The 20055-nt window shown below is 44.0% G+C and overlaps 2 protein-coding genes across 5 annotated transcripts in view; one reads left to right on the forward strand and one right to left on the reverse strand.

Moving 5' to 3' along the window:
* RNF115 (ring finger protein 115) overlaps positions 1 to 326 on the reverse strand; it is a 90279-nt gene extending 89953 nt beyond the window's left edge. Inside the window, exon 1 of one of the 2 annotated variants that reach the window (XM_063625947.1) lies at positions 85 to 326. In XM_063625947.1, the coding sequence (XP_063482017.1) occupies positions 85 to 186 (102 nt within the window). In that variant the 5' untranslated portion in view covers positions 187 to 326. The remainder of the gene's footprint in view (positions 1 to 84) is intronic. The other variant, XM_063625948.1, reaches the window with a different exon arrangement.
* Positions 151 to 19995, forward strand: POLR3C (RNA polymerase III subunit C). 3 transcript variants are annotated; one of them, XM_063625919.1, is made up of 15 exons: positions 151 to 860; positions 2070 to 2236; positions 2772 to 3027; positions 3138 to 3323; positions 5055 to 5143; positions 9896 to 10000; positions 10126 to 10218; positions 13424 to 13504; positions 13745 to 13796; positions 14491 to 14551; positions 15014 to 15164; positions 17146 to 17247; positions 17372 to 17421; positions 18172 to 18321; positions 19579 to 19995. In XM_063625919.1, exons 1-15 carry the CDS (start codon positions 842 to 844, stop codon positions 19658 to 19660), a joined length of 1644 nt encoding a protein of 547 aa, XP_063481989.1. In that variant the 5' UTR covers positions 151 to 841; the 3' UTR covers positions 19661 to 19995. The 3 variants fall into 3 exon arrangements, with proteins under 3 accessions (XP_063481989.1, XP_063481990.1, XP_063481991.1); XM_063625920.1 differs by having other exon boundaries at positions 539 to 682; XM_063625921.1 differs by lacking the exon at positions 17146 to 17247 and having other exon boundaries at positions 739 to 860; positions 19579 to 19733.
* The last annotated feature ends 60 nt before the right edge of the window (positions 19996 to 20055 follow it).

Below are 20055 nucleotides of genomic sequence, written 5' to 3' on the forward strand. Positions count from 1 at the left end.
TGCGGAAAGCTCCAGACCCAGTTCCGGGAAATCGGGGCCAGGAATCTATGAGGTTCCCAAGTACAGAGAACACGGGGCTCTTACCGGTAGTTTGGGGCTGACCTCGCCCTTGCAAAAGTGGCAGAAAAACCGGTGGGCGGCTACAGCGGCGCCCGAGTCCGCCCCGGCCGCCGAAGCCTCCGCCATTTTTGTCCTCCGCCGCGGCAGTCCGAGAGGGCAGCCGGCCCGTCCCTCGTCAGGCCGCTACCTCCCGAGCTGCAGTCGCCGCCGCCGCCGCCGCCTCGGTGCGGCCCACCGCTTCAGAGCCCGCGTCGGTCACGTGAGTCGGCCAGGCCCAGAGAGGCGGCGGCGCCAACAGCTACCCTGCGGCCCGCCTCCCAGAACCAAAGAGGCGCAGGAAGGAGAGACAAACCGCCCGCCCGCCGGCTCCACAAACAGCCCCTCGCTGGTCTTCCAGCCTTCCAGCGAGAAGAAAGAAAGAGCGTCCCCGGAAGCCGCCGAAACTCTGGGGTAGAGCGGCACGCGCTTTCTGCTTTTCCGCGTCCTCTTCGGTGGCGGTCCTCGTCCTAGAAAGGGTGGTGGGTTCCACCTCGGCTCAGAAGGCCTGCGAGAGCCGCAGGAAGCTGTCGCGGGAAGCTCAGCAGCATTGGGGTTGGAGCCTCCGGATTGCGCTGACCGTGAGGTTAGTGGAAAATGCTGTCTGAACGTGGCGGCACTGACTGGACCCAGAGACCAATTCCGAAACGGGAACCTGTGTAAAAGGAGTGTAGAGCTAGGAGCCAAGCGCCTTGGAAGCCCTTTCCGAGGATGGCAAAGGATCTGGGAATGCTTCTCCAAAGATATGTGGATGGACGAAATAGGTCTCTGGTGATACTGAGGCTGGGTGGGGACGGGGAGGCAAAGACTTGGCTTCTTAGGAATTGGAAGAAATAAGTAAACAATGTTTGGTAGCAATTTGTAATAAGGAAGTAATCATAAAATCAACTACGTCCGTTTCTGATTGTGTCAACTTTGTCAAGGAGTAGAAGTTTAAGAATTGAATACTGTCCTGCAAACAACGTAACCTCATCTCCTGTTTGACACACCCTGTTGAGAAGCAGTCCTTTACCTCCTAAATTTCTTTTTCGAAATTACCATTTCCTTTATGGACTGAGTATAACACTACTTGCTCACTCCCACCGAGCTGTGAACAGTGACCTTAATTCTTCCAAGCAATGAAGTTTAGAAACTAAGGTCTGTGACAGACTGCAAAATCATCTCCCAATCTTTAAAGAAAATCAATCACGCATAATCCCATAGAGATAAATTTGATGCATAGTCTTTTTCTATGCATACATTTTTCTTTTTTTAACAATAATTGAATTTTTATATTTTTTCAGCTCGCTTCTGTCACTTAATATATTGTGAATAATTTTGTTTTGTTTTGTTTTTGTTTTGGAGACGGAATCTCGCACCGTCGCCGGGTTGGAGTGCAGTGACGCGATCTCGGCTCACTGCAACCTCTGCCTCCCGGCTTCAAGCGATTCTCCTGCCTCAGCCTCCCTAGTAGCTGGGATTACAGGCACCCGCCACCATGCCCAACTAATTTTTTTTTGTATTTTTAGTAGAGAAGGGGTTTCATTATATTGGCCAGGCTGGTCTCAAACTCCTGACTTCATGATACGCCCACCTCGGTCTCCCAAAGTGCTGGGATTACAGGCATGAGCCACCGCGCCAGCCTATTATGAATAATTTTCTACACGAATACGCATCGTACTAAATAACTTTAAATGTTGGTATAGTATGCCATTGTATGGATATGGCATCATTTATTGTTAGACGTTAGATTGTTTCCAGTAAGTCGGTATTATAAAGAGAACTAATGACTTCATTATTATTAGCTTTTTATTCTTTCCTTGGACACAATATCCAAAAATAAATTGTTATTTCAAAGATATGCAAGATTTTTAAGGCTTTTTGATATGTATTGTCAAATTGCCCTCCAGAAGGAATACATGAATTTACACTCAGCAGCTCTGCTTCCAGCGTGAAAGTCTTTCCATTGTACCGTTTTGGTGTTTTTTCCCTAGCTCTCAGACTCCCCAGTACAATGACTCAAGCAGAAATTAAGCTCTGTTCTTTGTTGCTGCAAGAGCATTTTGGAGAGATTGTAGAAAAAATTGGAGTACATCTGATAAGAACCGGCAGCCAGCCACTAAGAGTAATTGCCCATGACACAGGAACATCACTGGATCAGGTATGTCTAAATGACATTAATTTTCTCTCATTTCTTTCACTAATTTATTTCACCCACCTTTGAATATTGTTCTTCTCACCCCAGAAAAGGAAAAATGAAGAAAGCCTGCCCTTGGAGCAGAACAATGTTATTTCAGGGAGAAAAGGATGAGACTTAGGCATCAACATTTTGTTTCTCAAAATGTTCCTATTTCATCACAGCTTTTAGGCAAATCTTTGCTCTTCCCATGCCATACCTCATTTATTCACGATAAGTCTATTAATCTCAGTACTGCCTTTAAGGACTGAGAATGATGAAAGGAAAGTAAATTGTGTTTTGAGAGATAAGGATCAGAGGAAATATAGCAAGGAATCTTCCTGATCTATTGTATTGATGTGTGATTCTTATTACGTCCTCCAATGGAGAGAGGAAATAAGTGCAGAAATTACCTAGCCGTTTTCTGATGCTTACTAAGCTGTTGGACAAAAAATTGCCAGCAGTAATGAGCTATATCTTCAGGTCTTTCCTCTCTTTCTTCTCTTTATGTCCCATTTAGGTGAAAAAAGCCCTGTGTGTCCTCGTCCAACATAACCTGGTGAGTTATCAAGTGCACAAACGTGGTGTGGTGGAGTATGAAGCCCAGTGCAGCCGGGTATTGCGAATGCTTAGATATCCCCGGTACATCTATACTACCAAAACTCTGTACAGTGACACTGGAGAGCTGATTGTTGAGGAGCTTCTGTTGAACGGCAAACTGACAATGTCAGCTGTTGTGAAGAAAGTGGCAGACCGGCTCACAGAGACCATGGAGGGTCAGTACAGTATCCATAGCTGTTAACAAAAGCATAGATCAGCTGGCTACGGGAGTGGACCCTGAGCTATCTTAGGCCGTCTCATCTGCCTTTTTCCTCCTGTTATACAGATGGCAAGACCATGGACTATGCTGAAGTATCAAACACATTTGTGCGACTGGCAGACACACACTTTGTACAACGCTGCCCTTCGGTACCTACCACTGAGAATTCAGACCCTGGGCCACCACCACCTGCCCCCACACTTGTCATTAATGAAAAGGACATGTACCTGGTTCCTAAACTCAGCTTGATAGGTAAGGAATTTTAACCCCTGGAACTGTGACTTGCCTTAATTGTGGATTCTTCTTGATTGTCAAGTGTATGAAATGTGCTTGTATTTACCAAATATTTGCTATGTGCCAGACATCGTGGTATATAACAATGAAAAAATCATGGTCTCTGCCATGGGGCTTTAGTATAGGAGACATACATTAATCAGAAAGTCACATCGATATATCATTAAACTGTGATAAGTACTATGAAGGAACTATTCCTATGAAGGAACTGTCATAGTATTATGAGACATACATTAATCAGAAAATCACATCAGTGTATAATTAAACTGTGATAAGTGCCATGAAGGAAAAGTATGAGGTGTTATGAAAATATATAATGGAGACTTTGGGAGACTGAGGCAGGTGAATTGCATGAGGCCGGGAGTTCGAGACCAGCCTGGGCAACATGGTGAAACCCCATCTCTACTAAAATTATAAAAATTAGCCAGGTAGCCGGGCATGGTGGCTCACACTTGTAATCCTAGCACTTTGGGAGGCCGAGGTGGGTGGATCACGAGGTCAGGAGATCGAGACCATCCTGGCTAATACAGTGAAACCCTACCTATACTAAAAATACAAAAAATTAGCTGGGCGTGGTGGTGGGCATCTGTAGTCCCAGCTACTCGGGAGGCTGAGGCAGGAAAATGGCGTCAACCCAGGAGGCGGAGCTTGCAGTGAGCCGAGATCGCGCCACTGCACTCTAGCCTGGGCAACAGAGCCAGACTCCGTCTCAAAAAAAAAAAAAAATTAGCCAGGTATGGTGGCATATGCCTGTGATCCCAGCTACTCGGGAGGCTAGGGCAGGAGAATTGCTTGAACCCAGGAGACAGGTTGCAGTGAGCCAAGATTGCGCCGCTGTACTCCAGCCTGGGCGACAGAGTGAGACTCTGTCTCGGAAAAAAAAAGAAAAGAAAATATATAATGAGGGACGGGATTCATCTGAGTTTAGGCCTCATGTTTCTTTGAGAAGGTGGCATTTGAGCTAAGATTTGAAGTAGAAGCTAACAGTGAGGTAACAGGAAAAGCATTTTTGACAAAGGGAATAGTATGTAGTAAAAAAATAGCATTTGAGGAAAGGAAAGAATGTCAGTATAGCTAAAGCATTGTAAGCAATGCAAGAGTGGCATGAGATAAGGTTAGAGACATAGCTAGGTAGGGGTCTGATCTCAGAAGCTAATCAGGATCGACCTGCTTAGTACTTGGATGGGAGACAGGCAGGGGCTAAATCAAGTAAGACCTTATAGAGCATCTATCTTTATGCTAAGAGCAAAGGAAGACCAATGAAGGATTTTTAAGGAAATGACATGATCTAATTTGCACTTTTAAAAGATTTTTTGTCTACAGAAAGGATGGGAGAATGGGGCAAAGGTAAATGTTGACAGACTGGTGGAAAATGAAACAGAGAGGGTGAAGGAAACAAGTACTAAGAATGACATCTGTGTGTCTGACTTGCGCATGTGGGAGGATGATATCATTGGCCATGAAAGAGAGCATTGGAGGAGAAAGACTATAAGCCTCTTTTTGAACATGTTGAGTTTCAGATTATTTCATCAGTTACTTGAGTTTCTTATAGCTCTTCAGCCCCCTAAGCAACTCTGATCTAGAGGCAGCTACAGATGTCTTTGGAATGAAAGACACCTGCTCTCATGTTTGGTCATTTCTTGTCATCATATGAGATATAGTCTAAGTGTTTAATTGTTTGTTTGGCAGGGAAAGGTAAAAGGCGGAGATCATCTGATGAAGATGCTGCTGGGGAGCCCAAGGCCAAGAGACCAAAACATACTACAGATAACAAGGAGGTAATGGGGCTTCTTGATTAGAAGTCCTCACCCTGAAGCAGGCCAGAAAGAGCACTCAGATAACAAACCCCAAGAGAGCTTAAAGCTTCCTGAGCTAAGAAGCAGTAGGATTATGAACCTCATTTAAATATTAGGAATAGACTAACAAAGAATGAACCATTACTGTCTCCCTTCTGAGCCTTAACTTAATTCTTTCGTTGAACAGAGGTAACAGCTTATGTGAAAAGGGGCCTATAAAAAGTTTAGGTTGCTCAATATGGCGAGAACCTAAGGACCTATAGGGGCCAGTAGTAAAAAATGGGTCTAAAAACTATACATAGGCCTGAATTCATATTCAAATGCCTTCTTAGCGTGCCTATAAAGATGTCAGTAAGCATCTCAAACTTAGTGTGGCCAAAACAGAGTAATTGATTCCTCCTCCCAAATATCTTGCTCCCTCATAAACTTCCTCATCTTAGTAAAAGACACTACCACCTAGGCCAGCCGCCTAGGACACCACCATTTCTGCTTAAGCCAAATCCTTGGAACCCTCTAATCTCACAGTAAAACATATCAACCCAGTTTCCAAAATTACCTCAAATCCAACCATTTCTCATCTTTTCACTGCCATCTCTATTCAACTCTTTGCAAACGCTTTCGTTAGTGGTCTCCCTAGCTGCATTCTTACCTACTTAGTAGCCAAAATGACTTTCTAAGTTGTCCAAAACAAAACAACACATCCACTGATTAGACTCCTTAAATAGCTTTCCTTTACTCTTAGAAGAAATCCAAGGTACAGGCTAGGAAGCCTTACGTGATCTAGGTCTTCATATGATCTGCTGGAGATAGGGCTCTTCAACCTCACCTCTGCCCCATCTCCATCTTACTCACTATGTTCCCCCTACTGACTTTATCTCTTAAACATGTCAAACTCTTTCTGGTCTTTAGACTTTGGCCCTTATGCCTCCGGCTTCAAATGTTTGTCCCCAGATCTTCATGTAGTGGTCTCTGTTTATATCATTTCTATCTTAAATGCTCTTTTCATAGACTTAAAGCACCATTGCCCACTCCTACACTAGTCCCTACCACATTTCTCATTTCATATACTTCACAGCATTTATATTTATAACTGGAATTATTTATTATTTGTGTACATGTTTGTCTAAGAGGTTTGGGCTTTATCCTGAAGGCAAGGGAGAGCCACTGATGGATTTTAAGCAGGGAAATGAAGTGACTGGATTTATATTTTAGAAAGATTATTATAGCACAGCAGTTCCTAACTTGTACTACTCTATGGATGGATTTCAGAGAGTCCACTTGTACTTATGTGCATTTTTCAGTGAAGCTCTCCATACCTTTCATTACATTCTTCAAAGGAACTGTGACCCAAAACAGTTTAAAAAGAAAAAAAGCACTACTCTAAGAAATGGGAAGAATGATGCAAAACAAAATTAGAAGGAGAAAACCTAGTTACTCCTTTTATAGTGTCTGCTATGTTTTAAAGGGAAAAAAAAAAAACCCAGTTAGGAGGCTATTGTAGTAATCCAGATGGGCCAAGATTTAGAGTCTGAAATAAGGTAATGATAGGAGAAAGAAAAGTAGACATCTGATAAATATAAAGAATAGATAGAACTTGGTAATGGGGTGGTAGATTATGGAGAGCAAGGGACTAGGGGTGATACCCAAGTTTGTAGCTTAAGAAATTGGGTTGGCTGGCCAAGCATGGTGGCTCACACCTGTAATCCCAGCACTTTGGGAGGCCGAGGTGGGTGGATACCTGAGGTCAGAGTTCGAGACGAGCCTGGTCAACATGGTGAAACCCCGTCTACTAAAAATACAAAAATTAGCTGGCCATGGTGGTAGGTGCCTGTAATTACAGCTACTTGGGAGGCTGCAGCAGGATAATGGCCTGAACCTGGGAGGCAGAGGTTGCAGTGAGCCGAGATCACGCCACTGCACTCCATCCTTGGTGACAGAGCAAGACTCCATCTCAAAAAAAAAAAAAAAGAAAGAAATTGGGTTGTCTAGGCACAGTGGCTCATGCCTGTAATCCCAGCATTTTGGGAGGCTAAGGTAGAAGAATCACTTGAGCCCAGGAGTTTGAGACGAGCCTGGACAATGTAGTGAGACCCCATCTGTACCAAAAAAAAAAAAAAAACACCAGACCTGGTAGCACATGTTTGTAGTCCCAGCTACTCAGGGGCTGAGGTGGGAGGATCACTTGAGCCCAGGAAGTCAAGGCTGCAGTGAGCCATGATTGTGCCACTGCACTACAGCCTGGGCAACAGAGCAAGACCCTGTCTCAAAAAAAAAAAAATTAGGTTGGTTATAGTGTAGTTACCTGAAAACTTAAAAACAGAACAGTTTGGGGAACAGGTGGAAGTGTCAAATAGGCAGCTGAGTCTATGCATCTGGAGCATAATAGAGAGTTCCAGGATAGTCCAGGTGCAGTAATGCCTGTAATCCTAGCACTTTGGGAGGCTGAGGCAGGTGGATCACCTGAGGTCAGGAGTTCGAGACCAGCCTGGCCAAGATGGTGAAACCCCGTCTCTACTAAAAATACAAAAATTAGCCATGCATGGTGGCGCAGGCCTGTAATCCCAGCTACTAGGGAAGCTGAGGCAGGAGAATCGCTTGAACCTGGGGGGCAGAGGTTGCAATGAGCCGAGATTGTGCCACTTCACTCCAGCCTGGGCACAGCGCAGAGCAAGGCTCTGTCTCAAAAAAAAAAAAAAAAAAAAAAAGTTCTAGGATAGAGTAACAGATTTGGAAATGCATCAGTAGTTGAAGCCTGGAGAGCAGATAAAATTACCCAAGTAGAGCATGTAGAGTAAAAAGAAAGGAAAGGTATGGACAGAACCCTGACAAAACACCAGGATTACAGTTGGCATCTGAAAGAGGAATCTGTGGATACTGAGGAAAGGTAGCCAGAAAGGTTCAGAGTAACACCAAGAAAAAATGGTGTCGGCCAGGCCCAGTGGCTCACACGTGTAATCCTAACACTTTGGAAGGCCAAGGTGGGCAGATCGCTTGAGCCTAGGAGTTTGAGACCGTCCTGAGCAACATGGTGAGACCCTGTCTCTACAGAAAAATACAAAAATTACCCAAGCATGGTGGCACGCACCTGTGGTCCCAGCCGCTTGGGAGGCTGAGATGAGAGGATCACCTGAGCCCAGGGAGGTCAAGGCTGCAGTAAGCTACGATGACACCACTGCACTCCAGCCTGGGTGACAAAGACCCTGCCTTTAAAAGGAAAAAAAAATGGTGTCATAAAATCCAAGGAGCCACATAAAGTTTTAAGAAGGAAAAGATGTCCAACCATGTCATATGCTTCCAAAAGGTTAAATAAGATCAGAAGTGGAAATTATTATTTGAACTTAACAACATAGAGTCCTCAAGGACAATTGTGGAATTTCACTGGAATGCAAGTGACAATTGACATTTCAGTACAATAGTGGAAATGGGTTGCGTAAATCTAGATAGAGATACAGCTGGGATGGCCAACTGTTTGAGAAGCTTGGCTATGACAGTAAGGAAAAGAAGAGAAGGCATAGGGTTGAAGGAGAATTCTAGAGTAGAAAGAGACTTGGACAGGGTAAAGGCTGATAAGAAGGCGATAGAGAAGGAAAGGCTGAAGATGTTAGAGGACAGGGTAAAATAGAGCTGGATCCCCAAGAATGAATGAGAGAGTAAGATCTGGAATACCAATATGGGCATTAACCTTAGGTAAAAGGAGCATTTTTCAGCTGTGATAAAAGTGAGTGAAAATATGAATTAAGAAGGCCGGGCGCGGTGGCTCACGCTTGTAATCCCAGCACTTTGGGAGGCCGAGGCCGGCGGATCACGAGGTCAGGAGATCGAGACCACGGTGAAACCCCGTCTCTACTAAAAATACAAAAAAATTAGCCGGGCGTGGTGGCGGGCGCCTGTAGTCCCAGCTACTTGGAGAGGCTGAGGCAGGAGAATGGCGTGAACCCGGGAGGCGGAGCTTGCAGTGAGCCGAGATTGCGCCACTGCACTCCAGCCTGGGCGACAGAGCGAGACTCCGTCTCAAAAAAAGAAAATATGAATTAAGAACAAAAAAGAAAGAAATGTGGTAAGGATGTGCACAGAGGTGAGTGAGTTCTGGCCTAGTGTCTTCTATTTTCTCTGTGAAATGAGAGGCAAAGTCATCTGCCGAGAGTGAGAAGGAAGAAGGGTCAAGTTGGAGACTTGAGAGTAATGGAGAAGAGTTAAAATAGAGAGAAAGGCCGGTTGTGGTGGCTCACGCCTGTAATCCCAGCATTTGGGAGTCCGAGGCAGGCAGATCACCTGAGGTCAGGAGTTCGAGACCAGCCTGGCCAACATTGTAAAACCCCAACTCTAATAAAAATACAAAAATTAGCCTAGCGCAGTGGTGGTTGCCTGTAATCCCAGCTACTCAGTAGGCTGAGGCAGGAGAATCACTTGAACCCGAGAGGCAGAGGTTGCAGCGAGCCGAGATCACGCCACTGCACTCCAGCCTGGGTGACGAGCAAAACTCTGTCTCAAAAAAAATATAAAAATAAAAGTTAAATAATAAAATAGGGAGAGAAAGATTGGAGATGAGCTTAGAGAACCTGTTTGAAGTTGGGATTTGTCTAGACACCAGTCTACATGACTGAATGATTTCTTTCCAGCCAGTGTAGTTGTTACTGTGTAGGAAAAGAAATGGTGAACCATTAAATCCAAGCTCCTCACCAGAAAACTTTACACTATATCTAAATGTTTCTCTAAATCTTTTCTCTTCCTCAGCCCATTCCAGATGATGGGATTTATTGGCAGGCCAACCTTGACAGATTCCACCAACACTTCCGTGACCAAGCCATTGTGAGTGCAGTTGCTAACAGGATGGACCAGGTAATACCTAAGTGGGTCTGTCATTGGTCATCAGGGACATTTACTTATTTGTCAGATATGGCCGTTGGCACATAGAGCCGGGGGCAGCACTGCGATTTCTGAATTCTAGTTTACTTTTCAAATAGACAAGCAGTGAGATTGTGCGAACCATGCTCCGAATGAGTGAGATTACCACTTCCTCTAGTGCTCCCTTCACCCAGCCATTGTCTTCCAATGAGGTGAGTTTCGTGTTGTGCTAACTTTCTGACAGATTCTTGGGTATTAACAACGTTTATTATACACAGATTCTGAGTTTGGGTTGAGGTCTGAGCCTTGAAAGAGAAGGGCGTTTGATGTGGAGCAGGGATTATCTTCAAGTGATGAGCACTGAAATGTTTGGTCTCTTAGGATCCAGCTTTTAAAAATCTACGCTATTGGCCGGGCGCGGTGGCTCACGCTTGTAATCCCAGCACTTTGGGAGGCCGAGGCGGGCGGATCACGAGGTCAGGAGATCGAGACCACGGTGAAACCCCGTCTCTACTAAAAATACAAAAAAAAAATTAGCCGGGCGTGGTGGCGGGCGCCTGTAGTCCCAGCTACTCGGAGAGGCTGAGGCAGGAGAATGGCGTGAACCCGGGAGGCGGAGCTTGCAGTGAGCCGAGATTGCGCCACTGCACTCCAACCTGGGCGACAGAGCGAGACTCTGTCTCAAAAAAAAAAAAAAAAAAAAAAAAAATCTACGCTATTCACTTAGTCAAAGTATCTATTCGTCAAGTACAGCCTATTCCTAATTATTTTAAGAATCCACGATTTGGACTCTGAGAGCCTTGGCATTTGGGACATTATTTGACCCGCTATATTTAAAATATCGATATTTAATATATCTAATATGTGTTATTTATATTACTTTCATAGTAATACAGTCATGCATCACTTAACAGCAGGGATACATTCTGAGAAATGTGTTGTTAGGCGATTTCATCATTGTGTGAACATCATAGGGTGTACTTACACAAACCTAGATGGTGTAGCCTACAGCACACCTAGACTGTACGGGATAGCCTATGGCTTCTAGGCTGTAAACCTGTAGAGCATGTTACTGTACTGAATACTGTAGGCCATTGTAACGCGGTAGCATCTGTGTATCTAAACATCTAAACACAGAAAAGGTACAGTAAAAATATGGTATGAAAAATTAAAAACTACACCTGTTTAGTGCACTTAACATGAATGGAGCTTTCAGGACTAAAAGTTGCCCTGCGGGAGTTAGTGAATGAATGGCAAATTAATGTGAATACGATGGTCTACATGCTTAGGCTATGCTGTATTTATTAAAAACCAGTAACAGGCTAAGCGGGGTGGCTCACACCTGTAATCCTAGCACTTTGGGAGGCCGAGGCCGGCGGATTGCCAGAGCTCAGGCATTTGAGACCAGCCTGGGCAACATGGTGAAACCCGTCTACTAAAATGCAAAAAAAAAAAAAAAATTAGCCGGGCATGGCGGCATGCGCCTGTGGTCCCAGCTACTCAGGAGGCTGAGGCAGGAGAATCACTTGAACCCAGGAGGCAGAGGTTGCAGTGAGCCGAGATTGTGCCACTGCACTCCAGCCTCACCACACACGTGAGTAATGTGTTTCACAACGGCATTGTGCTATGATGTTACAAGAGCTATGACATCACAAAACAGTAGGAATTTTTCAGCTCCAGTATAATATGGGACCACAGCCGCACACGGTCCATTGTTGACTAAAATGTTGTATGGTGCATGACTATGTTTAAATATTCCTATATTTTTATATTGTTTATTTTAAAGTTCTATGGCCAGGTGCAGTGACTCACACTTGTAATCCTAGAACTTTGGGAGGTTGAGGCAGAAGGATCCCTTGAGGCCAGGAGTTCAAGACCAACGTGGGCAACATGACAAGACCCCCGTCTCTACAAAAAATTTTTTTAAAAAATTAGTTGGGTGTGGTGCCACATGCCTATAGTCACAGCTATTCGAGAGGCTGAGGCAGGAGGATTGCTTGAGCCTAAGAGTTGAGGTTGCAGTGAACTATGATCATGCCACTGCACTCCAGCTTAAACAACAGAGCAGAACCCTATTTCAAAAAAAAAAAAAAAAAAAGGCCAGACGCAGCAGCTCACACCTGTAATCCCAGCACTTTGGGTGGCCGAGGCAGGCAGATCACCTGAGGAGTTCAAAACCAGCATAATCCAACAGGGTGAAACCTCATCTCTACTAAAATTACAGAAGTTAGCCAGGCATGGTGATTGACTCCTGTAATCCCAGCTACTTGGGAGGTTGAGGCAGGAGAATCGCTTGAACCCGGGAGTGGGAAGTTGCAGTAAACTGAGATTGCACCACTGCACTCCAGCCTGGGAGACAGAGTGAGAGTCCGTCTCAAAAAAAAAAAAGTTTGGTATGTATCTTTATTCAGACCTTGCATACTCTAACATATATGTGGGTATGTGTATTTTTTAACCCCAAAATGGGACTATTCATACTGGCTTTTTTGTTGGGTTTTGTTTGTTTGTTTTCATTTTTTTGTGACAGAGTCTTACTCTTTCACCCAGGCTGGAGTGCCGTAGTGCGATCTCAGCTCACTGCAACTTCTGCCTCCTGGGTTCAAGGCATTCTCCTGCTCATCCTTCTGAGTAGCTGGGATCACAGGCACATGCCACCACGCCAGGCTAATTTTTGTATTTTTAGTAGAGACAGGGTTTCACTATGTTGGCCAGGCTGGTCTCGAACTCCTGACCTCAAGTGATCCGCCCACCTCGGCCTCTCAAAGTGCTGGCGTTACAAAGGCGTGATCCACCACACCCAACCTAGTCATACTGTTCTATAACTTGATTTTTTATATGACAGTGTATGTAAAACTTCCTTTCATGTCAGTTTCTATAGATTTGTCTCACTCTTCATGATGACTGTATCGTATTCCACTTAATGGCCATGCTATATTTTATTTTAGTGTACTCCTCAGTACTGGTCATTTGGGTGTTTCTAGTTTTTTACTCTTACAATCCCGCTGTGAATATTTTTGGACAGTTTCGTGGTAACTAAAATTAAAACTTTTTATTTTTTTTTGAGACGGAGTTTCGCCCTTGTAGCTCAGGCTGGAGTGCAATGGCGCAGTCTCAGCTCACTGCAACCTCTGCCTCCCAGGTTCAAGCAATTCTCCTGCCTCAGCCTCCCAAATAGCTGGGATTACAGGCATGCACCACCACGTCCAGCTAATTCTGTATTTTTACTAGAGATGGAGTTTCACCATATTGGTCAGGCTGGTCTCCAACTCTTGACCCAAAGTGATCCACCTGCCTCGGCCTCCCAAAGTGTTGGGATTACAGGCGTTAGCCACTGCGCCCGGCCTAAAACATCTTTATTTCAGTAAGGTCAGGAGTTCTAAGTTCCCAAACCCATTTTAAGTGTCTTTTGCTCCATAGATCTTCAGATCCCTACCTGTTGGCTATAACATCTCTAAGCAAGTTCTTGATCAGTATCTCACTCTGCTGGCAGATGATCCAGTAAGTCTGTTTTTGCTTTTTTTCTTTTTTCTTTAGCTTGTACTGTTGATAATTTATTTCTGCACTGATACCTAGTATCATCCTCCTGTAGAGTTATTCTTTACCTAGCCAGCCCAGACAATTTCTCCACATCATTTGATAGGAGGGCTACCTGCTGTAGACTTTTGGTCAGATTTGTTCCATTGGAAACAGAATCACTGGACTTTCCATTCAGTTAACACTCTCTCTTTTTCTTAATAGCTAGAGTTTGTTGGAAAGTCTGGCGACAGTGGTGGAGGAATGTATGTCATCAGTATCCTTACCAGTTATTTCCTTAGAGTCAGGCAGCCTGCCCTATAAATCAGAATGGTGCCTTAGGAAAGAAAGATTTGGTAATGTTTATTATACTAAATAAGTTAGAAAATTGAAGTAATTGTTAAATAAATTTTTCTATGAATTTTCAGTGAACTGCATTAATGATGAAGTAAAAAGAGGCCAAGCATGGTGGCTCACACCTGTAAGGACTTTGGGAGGCTGAGGCAGGTGAATTGCATGAACCCAGGAGTTCAAGATCAGCTAAGCAACATGGCAAAACCCCATCTCTACCAAAAATACAAAAACTAGCCAGATGTAACGATGCATGCTTGTAGTCCAGCTCCTCAAGAGGCTGAGGTGGGAGGATCGCTTGAGCCCAGGAGACGGAGGTTGCAGTAAGCTGAGATCATGCCACTGTACTCCAACCTGGGTGACAGAGTGAGACCCTGTCTCAAAAAAGAAAAGTAAAAAGGACTTTTAATCAACCAAATTTTAGTTAAGCAAAACCCTTACTTAAACACTTGTATTAAAGTTTTGGAATATTTATGTACCATAACTGAAACCATAAATTATAACATGAAAAACAAAATAGCGTTTAAAATTTAATTATAAATTAGAAACTTAGGAATGAAACTCAGATCACAATAACTAGGCCAAAACATTACTGAGTGACCTTAATTCTCTACATAAAGACCTCCATAAGGCATTAGCATCCCTAGCCACAGCCACTCTGGAGTCCGTCGTACAGGAGAGGTAAGGGGGACACTGATTGGGTTTGGGATCACATACTTCCTATCCCCAGTGAAGTAATTTGATCATTATGTAAGCAACCAATATAACCACACCTTGGCACACTTTGCCCCATTTTTTCACTGGACTCCTATGGATCTTATGTAATACTGCTCTTTACCCTAAAATAACCTACTGTTTAATTCCTACTGATGCAAATTAACCAGCCTCCCTAAAGCCTTTGCTTACAAATATAGGAACTGTGGCACTCAAACGAGTCAGCAGTTGGTGACTGCCTTATGATTAACAGCAGTTGGTGATGCCTTACCATCACCAACCTATGGAGCTGTAGAATAATTTTCTGATCACTGTTCCTGTCTGGTCCTGGCTTCACACATGGAATAGAACAACCACCCCATCTATGACTGGGAACTAAAGCTAATCTTCTATGTTAGCATGCCATTTGCTTTCTTCATTCCTTTCCAGATTTGGGTCTCGCTGTGCTAGAATATTCCGTCTAGTTTTGCAGAAGAAACACATAGAGCAGAAGCAAGTGGAAGACTTTGCAATGATTCCTGCAAAGGAGGCAAAGGATATGCTATATAAGATGCTCTCAGAAAATTTCATGTCACTCCAGGTAACCAACCAAGAGTGTAATAATTGCCAACCAGCAAAGCTGGCCTGGAGTGAGAGAAACTTCTTAGGCAAACATACTGAACACCCAAGCAAACTCTGTATCCAGCTCTGAAACAGAAAAACATGATTCACAGAGACATAGCGAGCACTTGGAGGATAATTTGGGGCTTTAACTGCCCTGGTGAGAAAGAGGTGGCTGGGCACAGTGGCTCGCGCTTGTAGTCCCAGCACTTTGGGAGGCCAAGGTGGGCAAATCACTTGAGGTCAGGAGTTCGAGACCAGCCTGGCCAACATGGTAAAACTCCGTCTCTACTAAAATACAAAACAATTAGCTGGGCCTGGTGGCACATGCCTATAGTCCCAGCTACTCAGGAGGCTGAGGCAGGAAGGAGAATCTCTTGAACCCGGGAGGGGGAGGTTGCAGTGAGCCGAGATCAAGCCACTGCACTCTAGCCTGAGCAACAGAGTGAGACTCTGTCTCAAAAAACAAAAAAAATACAAAAAACGGCCGGGTGCGGTGGCTCAAGCCTGTAATCCCAGCACTTTGGGAGGCCGAGGCGGGCGGATCACGAGGTCAGGAGATCGAGACCATCCTGGCTAACACGGTGAAACCCTGTCTCTACTAAAAATACAAAAAAATTAGCCGGGCGTGTTGGCGGGCGCCTGTAGTCCCAGCTACTCGGGAGGCTGAGGCAGGAGAATGGCATGAACCTGGGAGGCGGAGCTTGCAGTGAGCCGAGATGCGCCACTGCACTCCAGCCTGGGGGACAGAGCAAGACTCCGTCTCAAAAAAAAAAAAAATACAAAAAACAAAAAAGAAATACAGCCAGGACATTAAACCCCAAACCCACCCTACCTTTTTTTCTCATTTCTGTCCTTCCTTAAGTCTTAATTCTGTTATAGTTTAAATTTATGAACACATCTAACTAAGTCTTTGCAGGGCTATTTAGTAGACCATATGAGTAAAAAGATAGAATGGATTTTGGAGTCAGATTACAGCTCTGCCTTACCCAGTTACATTAAGCAAGTTATCACGTTTCCCATCTATAAAACAGTGATGGATGGTGACAATAAAAATAATATGGTTGCCAGGTGTGGTGGCTGATGCCTGTAATCCCAGCACTTTGGGAGGCCTAGGCGGACGGATCACTTGAGGTCAGGAGTTCGAGACCAGCCTGGCCAACCTGGTGAAACCCTGTCTCTACTAAAAATACAAAACTTAGCTGGGTGTGGTGCCGTATGTCTGTAATCCCAGCTACTCAGGAGGCTGAGGAAGGAGAATTGCTTGAACCCTGGAGGTAGAGGTTGCAGTGAGCCAACATTGCGCCACTGCACTCCAGCCTGGGCAACAGAGCAAGACTCTGTCTCAAAAATAATAATAATATGGTTTTTTGTAAAGATCAAATAGAATTTACCTGGCACATAGAGTTGTTCAGTAAATGTTAGTTGCCTTCCCTTTCTTCCCCAGCTCAGGATGCTGACAGTCAAATGGAAAAAACAGGGAAGCCCATCTCTCCATTTGAATAATTATGACATAAACCACAGAGACTGGGCCGGGCACACCTGTAATCTCAGCACTTTGGGAAGCCAAGACAGGATGATTACTTGAGCCCAGGAATTCAAGACCAGCCTGGGCAATATAGTGAGACCATGTCTCTGCCACCCGCCAAAAATTAAAAAATTAGCGGAGCATGGTGGTGCTTGCCTGTAGTTCCGGCTACTCAGGGGGCTGAGGTGGGACGATTGCTTGAGCCGGAGGTAGAAGTTGCAGTGAGCTGATATCACGCCACTGCACTCCATCCTAGGTAACAGAGCAAGATCCAGTCTCAAAATAAATAAATACACACAGGTACTGAATTACTAGGAAACAGGAAAGTGTAAGTAAAAAAGAGGGCTAAGTAACTCCAGGTGGAATGAGTGTGTACTTTGCCAGTTCTAAAACAGTATAATTTCTGCTACTTTTCTTTCTATTGGACAAATAGGAAATTCCCAAAACACCAGACCATGCCCCATCCAGGACCTTCTATTTATATACTGTGAACACCCTGTCAGCTGCCCGAATGTTGTTGCACAGGTGCTACAAGGTAACTCAATCTGGACCTTCTCACCATTTCCTCCACACAGACAAGTCCCCCTCATATGCCCACTTCGCCCTGAGCTGCTGAAATAGAACTATGTGCATTCCTTGTCTGTCTTCTCTTTCCTCAGAGCATAGCCAACTTGATAGAAAGGAGGCAATTTGAAACCAAAGAGAATAAGTAAGTAACATTTTCAGTTGAGTTATTTACATTTTTCAAGGTCAAGGGCCTGAGGGGAAATTTCCTCTAGAAATAGTAACCAATAGAGGCTGGGCCTGGCAGGGTGGCTTATGCCTGTAATCCCAGCACTTTGGGAGGCTGAGGTGAGTGTATCACTTGAGGTCAGGAGTTTGAGACCAACCTGGCCAACACAGTGGAACCCTGTCTTCACTAAAAATACAAAAATTAGCTGAGCATGGTGGCGGGCACCTGTAGTCCCAGCTACTCGGGAGGCTAAGGCAGGAGAATCACCTGAACCCAGTGAGTGGAGGTTGCAGTGAACCAAGATCACACCACTGCACTCCAGCCTGGGCGACAGAGTGAGACTCCATCTCAAAAAAAAATTTTTTTTTTCAGAAGTAAGAACCAGTAGAGATAGCAACCAGTCTACTTGCATTGAATCATTGGCTTAGATTAGTGTAAATCATGCATTAGTCTACACTTTTCTAACATGCTCCCAGTGAAATATTCAGATTAAATTTGTGAGAAACGTACAAAAGCACCAAACTTTAAGTGCAAATGAGAGGCAGTAAGAATTTCAGGAGTGAAGTTTTATTTCCAAATAAGTTTGTAGAAAATGTCCTTAGAAGGTGACATTATCTACCTTGATCAGGAAAATGGCAAAAGGGTGGTGGGTTGTGCCTCAGGCACACGTGGTAAGAGAATCTCCCAGGTTAGGAAAGATGTCTCAGAGTTGTGTTTGTTTGACAGGCGTCTGCTAGAAAAATCTCAGAGGGTAGAAGCCATCATTGCATCTATGCAGGCTACTGGTGCAGAGGAAGCACAGTTACAAGAAATAGAGGAGATGATCACAGCTCCTGAACGTCAGCAGCTAGAGACCCTGAAACGTAACGTCAACAAGTAAGCATCATAAACTTCAGACCTGCATTTCAGAATACCATCCAGAAAATCCATTTTGACATCCTGTAACCCTCCAACTTAGCACGAGCAAACCTAAACTCACTGTCCTCTCCAGCTCACTTAACAGAATTTAATCCACCTATTTTTGTAAACTAGCAATTCTGAAGATGTTCTCAGCTTCTTCTCCATCACCATATACACTCTCTTGTTCATCAAGTACTGATGAATTTTTTTTAAGAGACGGGGTTTTGGCTGTGTTGCCCAGACTGGCCTTGAACTCTCGTAGGTTCAAACAGTCTTCCTGCCTCAGCCTCCCAAGTAGCTGGGAATACAAGCAAGTGCCACTGCGCTGGCTTAATTTTACTTGAGTCATGTGTCTCAAATCTGGCCTTTCATCTTTGTCCACATGCAGGCCTTCATCACATCTTTCCTAGACCTTCACATTTCAGTGCACAATTTGTACACCTCTTTCATTAAATTTATTTCTTAAGTATTTTTTGGATACTAGTTTAGTGGTTGCTTATTTCAGTTTTGGATTGTTCATTGCTAGTGTTATACAAAAAACCAACTTTTGTGTTGTGATTTTGTATCCCACAACTTTACTAAATTCATTTATTCTAGTAGTTTTTTTGCAGATTCTTTGAGATTTTTTATAATAGGATTATGTCATCTGTGAATAGAGATAGTTTTACTTCTGCCTTTTCAATCTAGATGCCTTTACTTTTTTTTTCTTGCCCCATTGCCCTGGCTAGAACCTCCAGTAAAAGGTTGAATAGAAGTACAAAAGCAGACATCTTTGTTTTGTTTCCGATCTTAGGAGAAAAGCTTTTAGTCTTTCACGATTAAGTATGATATTAGCTGTGGGTTTTTCCTAGATGGCTTTTGTCAGGCTGAAGAAGCTTCCATTTCTTCCTAATCACCACTCACTTTAAGCTTCAGACACTCTTAGTTTCTTGCTATTTTAAAACACACTAGGTCCTTTTACACCTGTGCCTTTACATTCGTTTTCCTGATTGCAAATTCAGACTACCTTCCCCCAGGACAGAAGCTCTGTATTTTGCATTCTTAGCAGTTTCTATGGTGTCTGGCACATAAAGATGGTCAGTAAATAGCAAAATGATCTACTGGTTCTCCTTTCTTTCCATCCACTCTCAAGGGTAACCAAGCAGTTATCTATGGCCACACCCGCCCTAGCCTCTAACCTTAAATATGCTAATGAACATTCAGTCTAGGCAAATGCTTTTACTTTTCACTCAGGTTGGATGCCAGTGAGATCCAGGTGGACGAAACCATCTTCCTGCTGGAGTCTTACATTGAGTGCACCATGAAGAGACAGTGATCCAGAAGAAGCATCTTCCTCAGAAGATCTGGGGGGATGGAAAACAAAATAAAGGAGGTGCCTGGATGCATTATTTGCAGTGGGATAAGTTGCAGAGTCTTCAGCTAAACCCCCTCTGTATCCCCTGCAGCCCTGGATACACCTGAAAGAATTTGGCATATTTAGATTCATTGCTATAGTCTCCCCTCATCAAATCTTGGCAGTGGGAAGAACCTTAAATCAACAAGGTTAATCATCTATCAGATGCATCTGTTCCCATAAAGAAGTTACCCACACCTATGGTTACCTACATCCCTGGCAGTAGGAAACTTCCTAAGAAGTTAATTTTATTTTCAGATGTCTATGCCTGTTCTTTATTTTGTTGAGATAGATAGGTGATAGATAGATAGATAGAT

This window comes from Symphalangus syndactylus, chromosome 12, assembly GCF_028878055.3.
Source record: "Symphalangus syndactylus isolate Jambi chromosome 12, NHGRI_mSymSyn1-v2.1_pri, whole genome shotgun sequence".
In the NCBI taxonomy this organism is placed as follows: domain Eukaryota; kingdom Metazoa; phylum Chordata; class Mammalia; order Primates; family Hylobatidae; genus Symphalangus; species Symphalangus syndactylus.

Coding starts and splice junctions, on each gene's coding strand:
- POLR3C (XM_063625919.1), top strand. Junction 2,237..2,771: donor CAGGAACATCACTGGATCAG/GTATGTCTAAAT, acceptor TGTCCCATTTAG/GTGAAAAAAGCCCTGTGTGT. Junction 10,219..13,423: donor AGCCATTGTCTTCCAATGAG/GTGAGTTTCGTG, acceptor TTTGCTCCATAG/ATCTTCAGATCCCTACCTGT.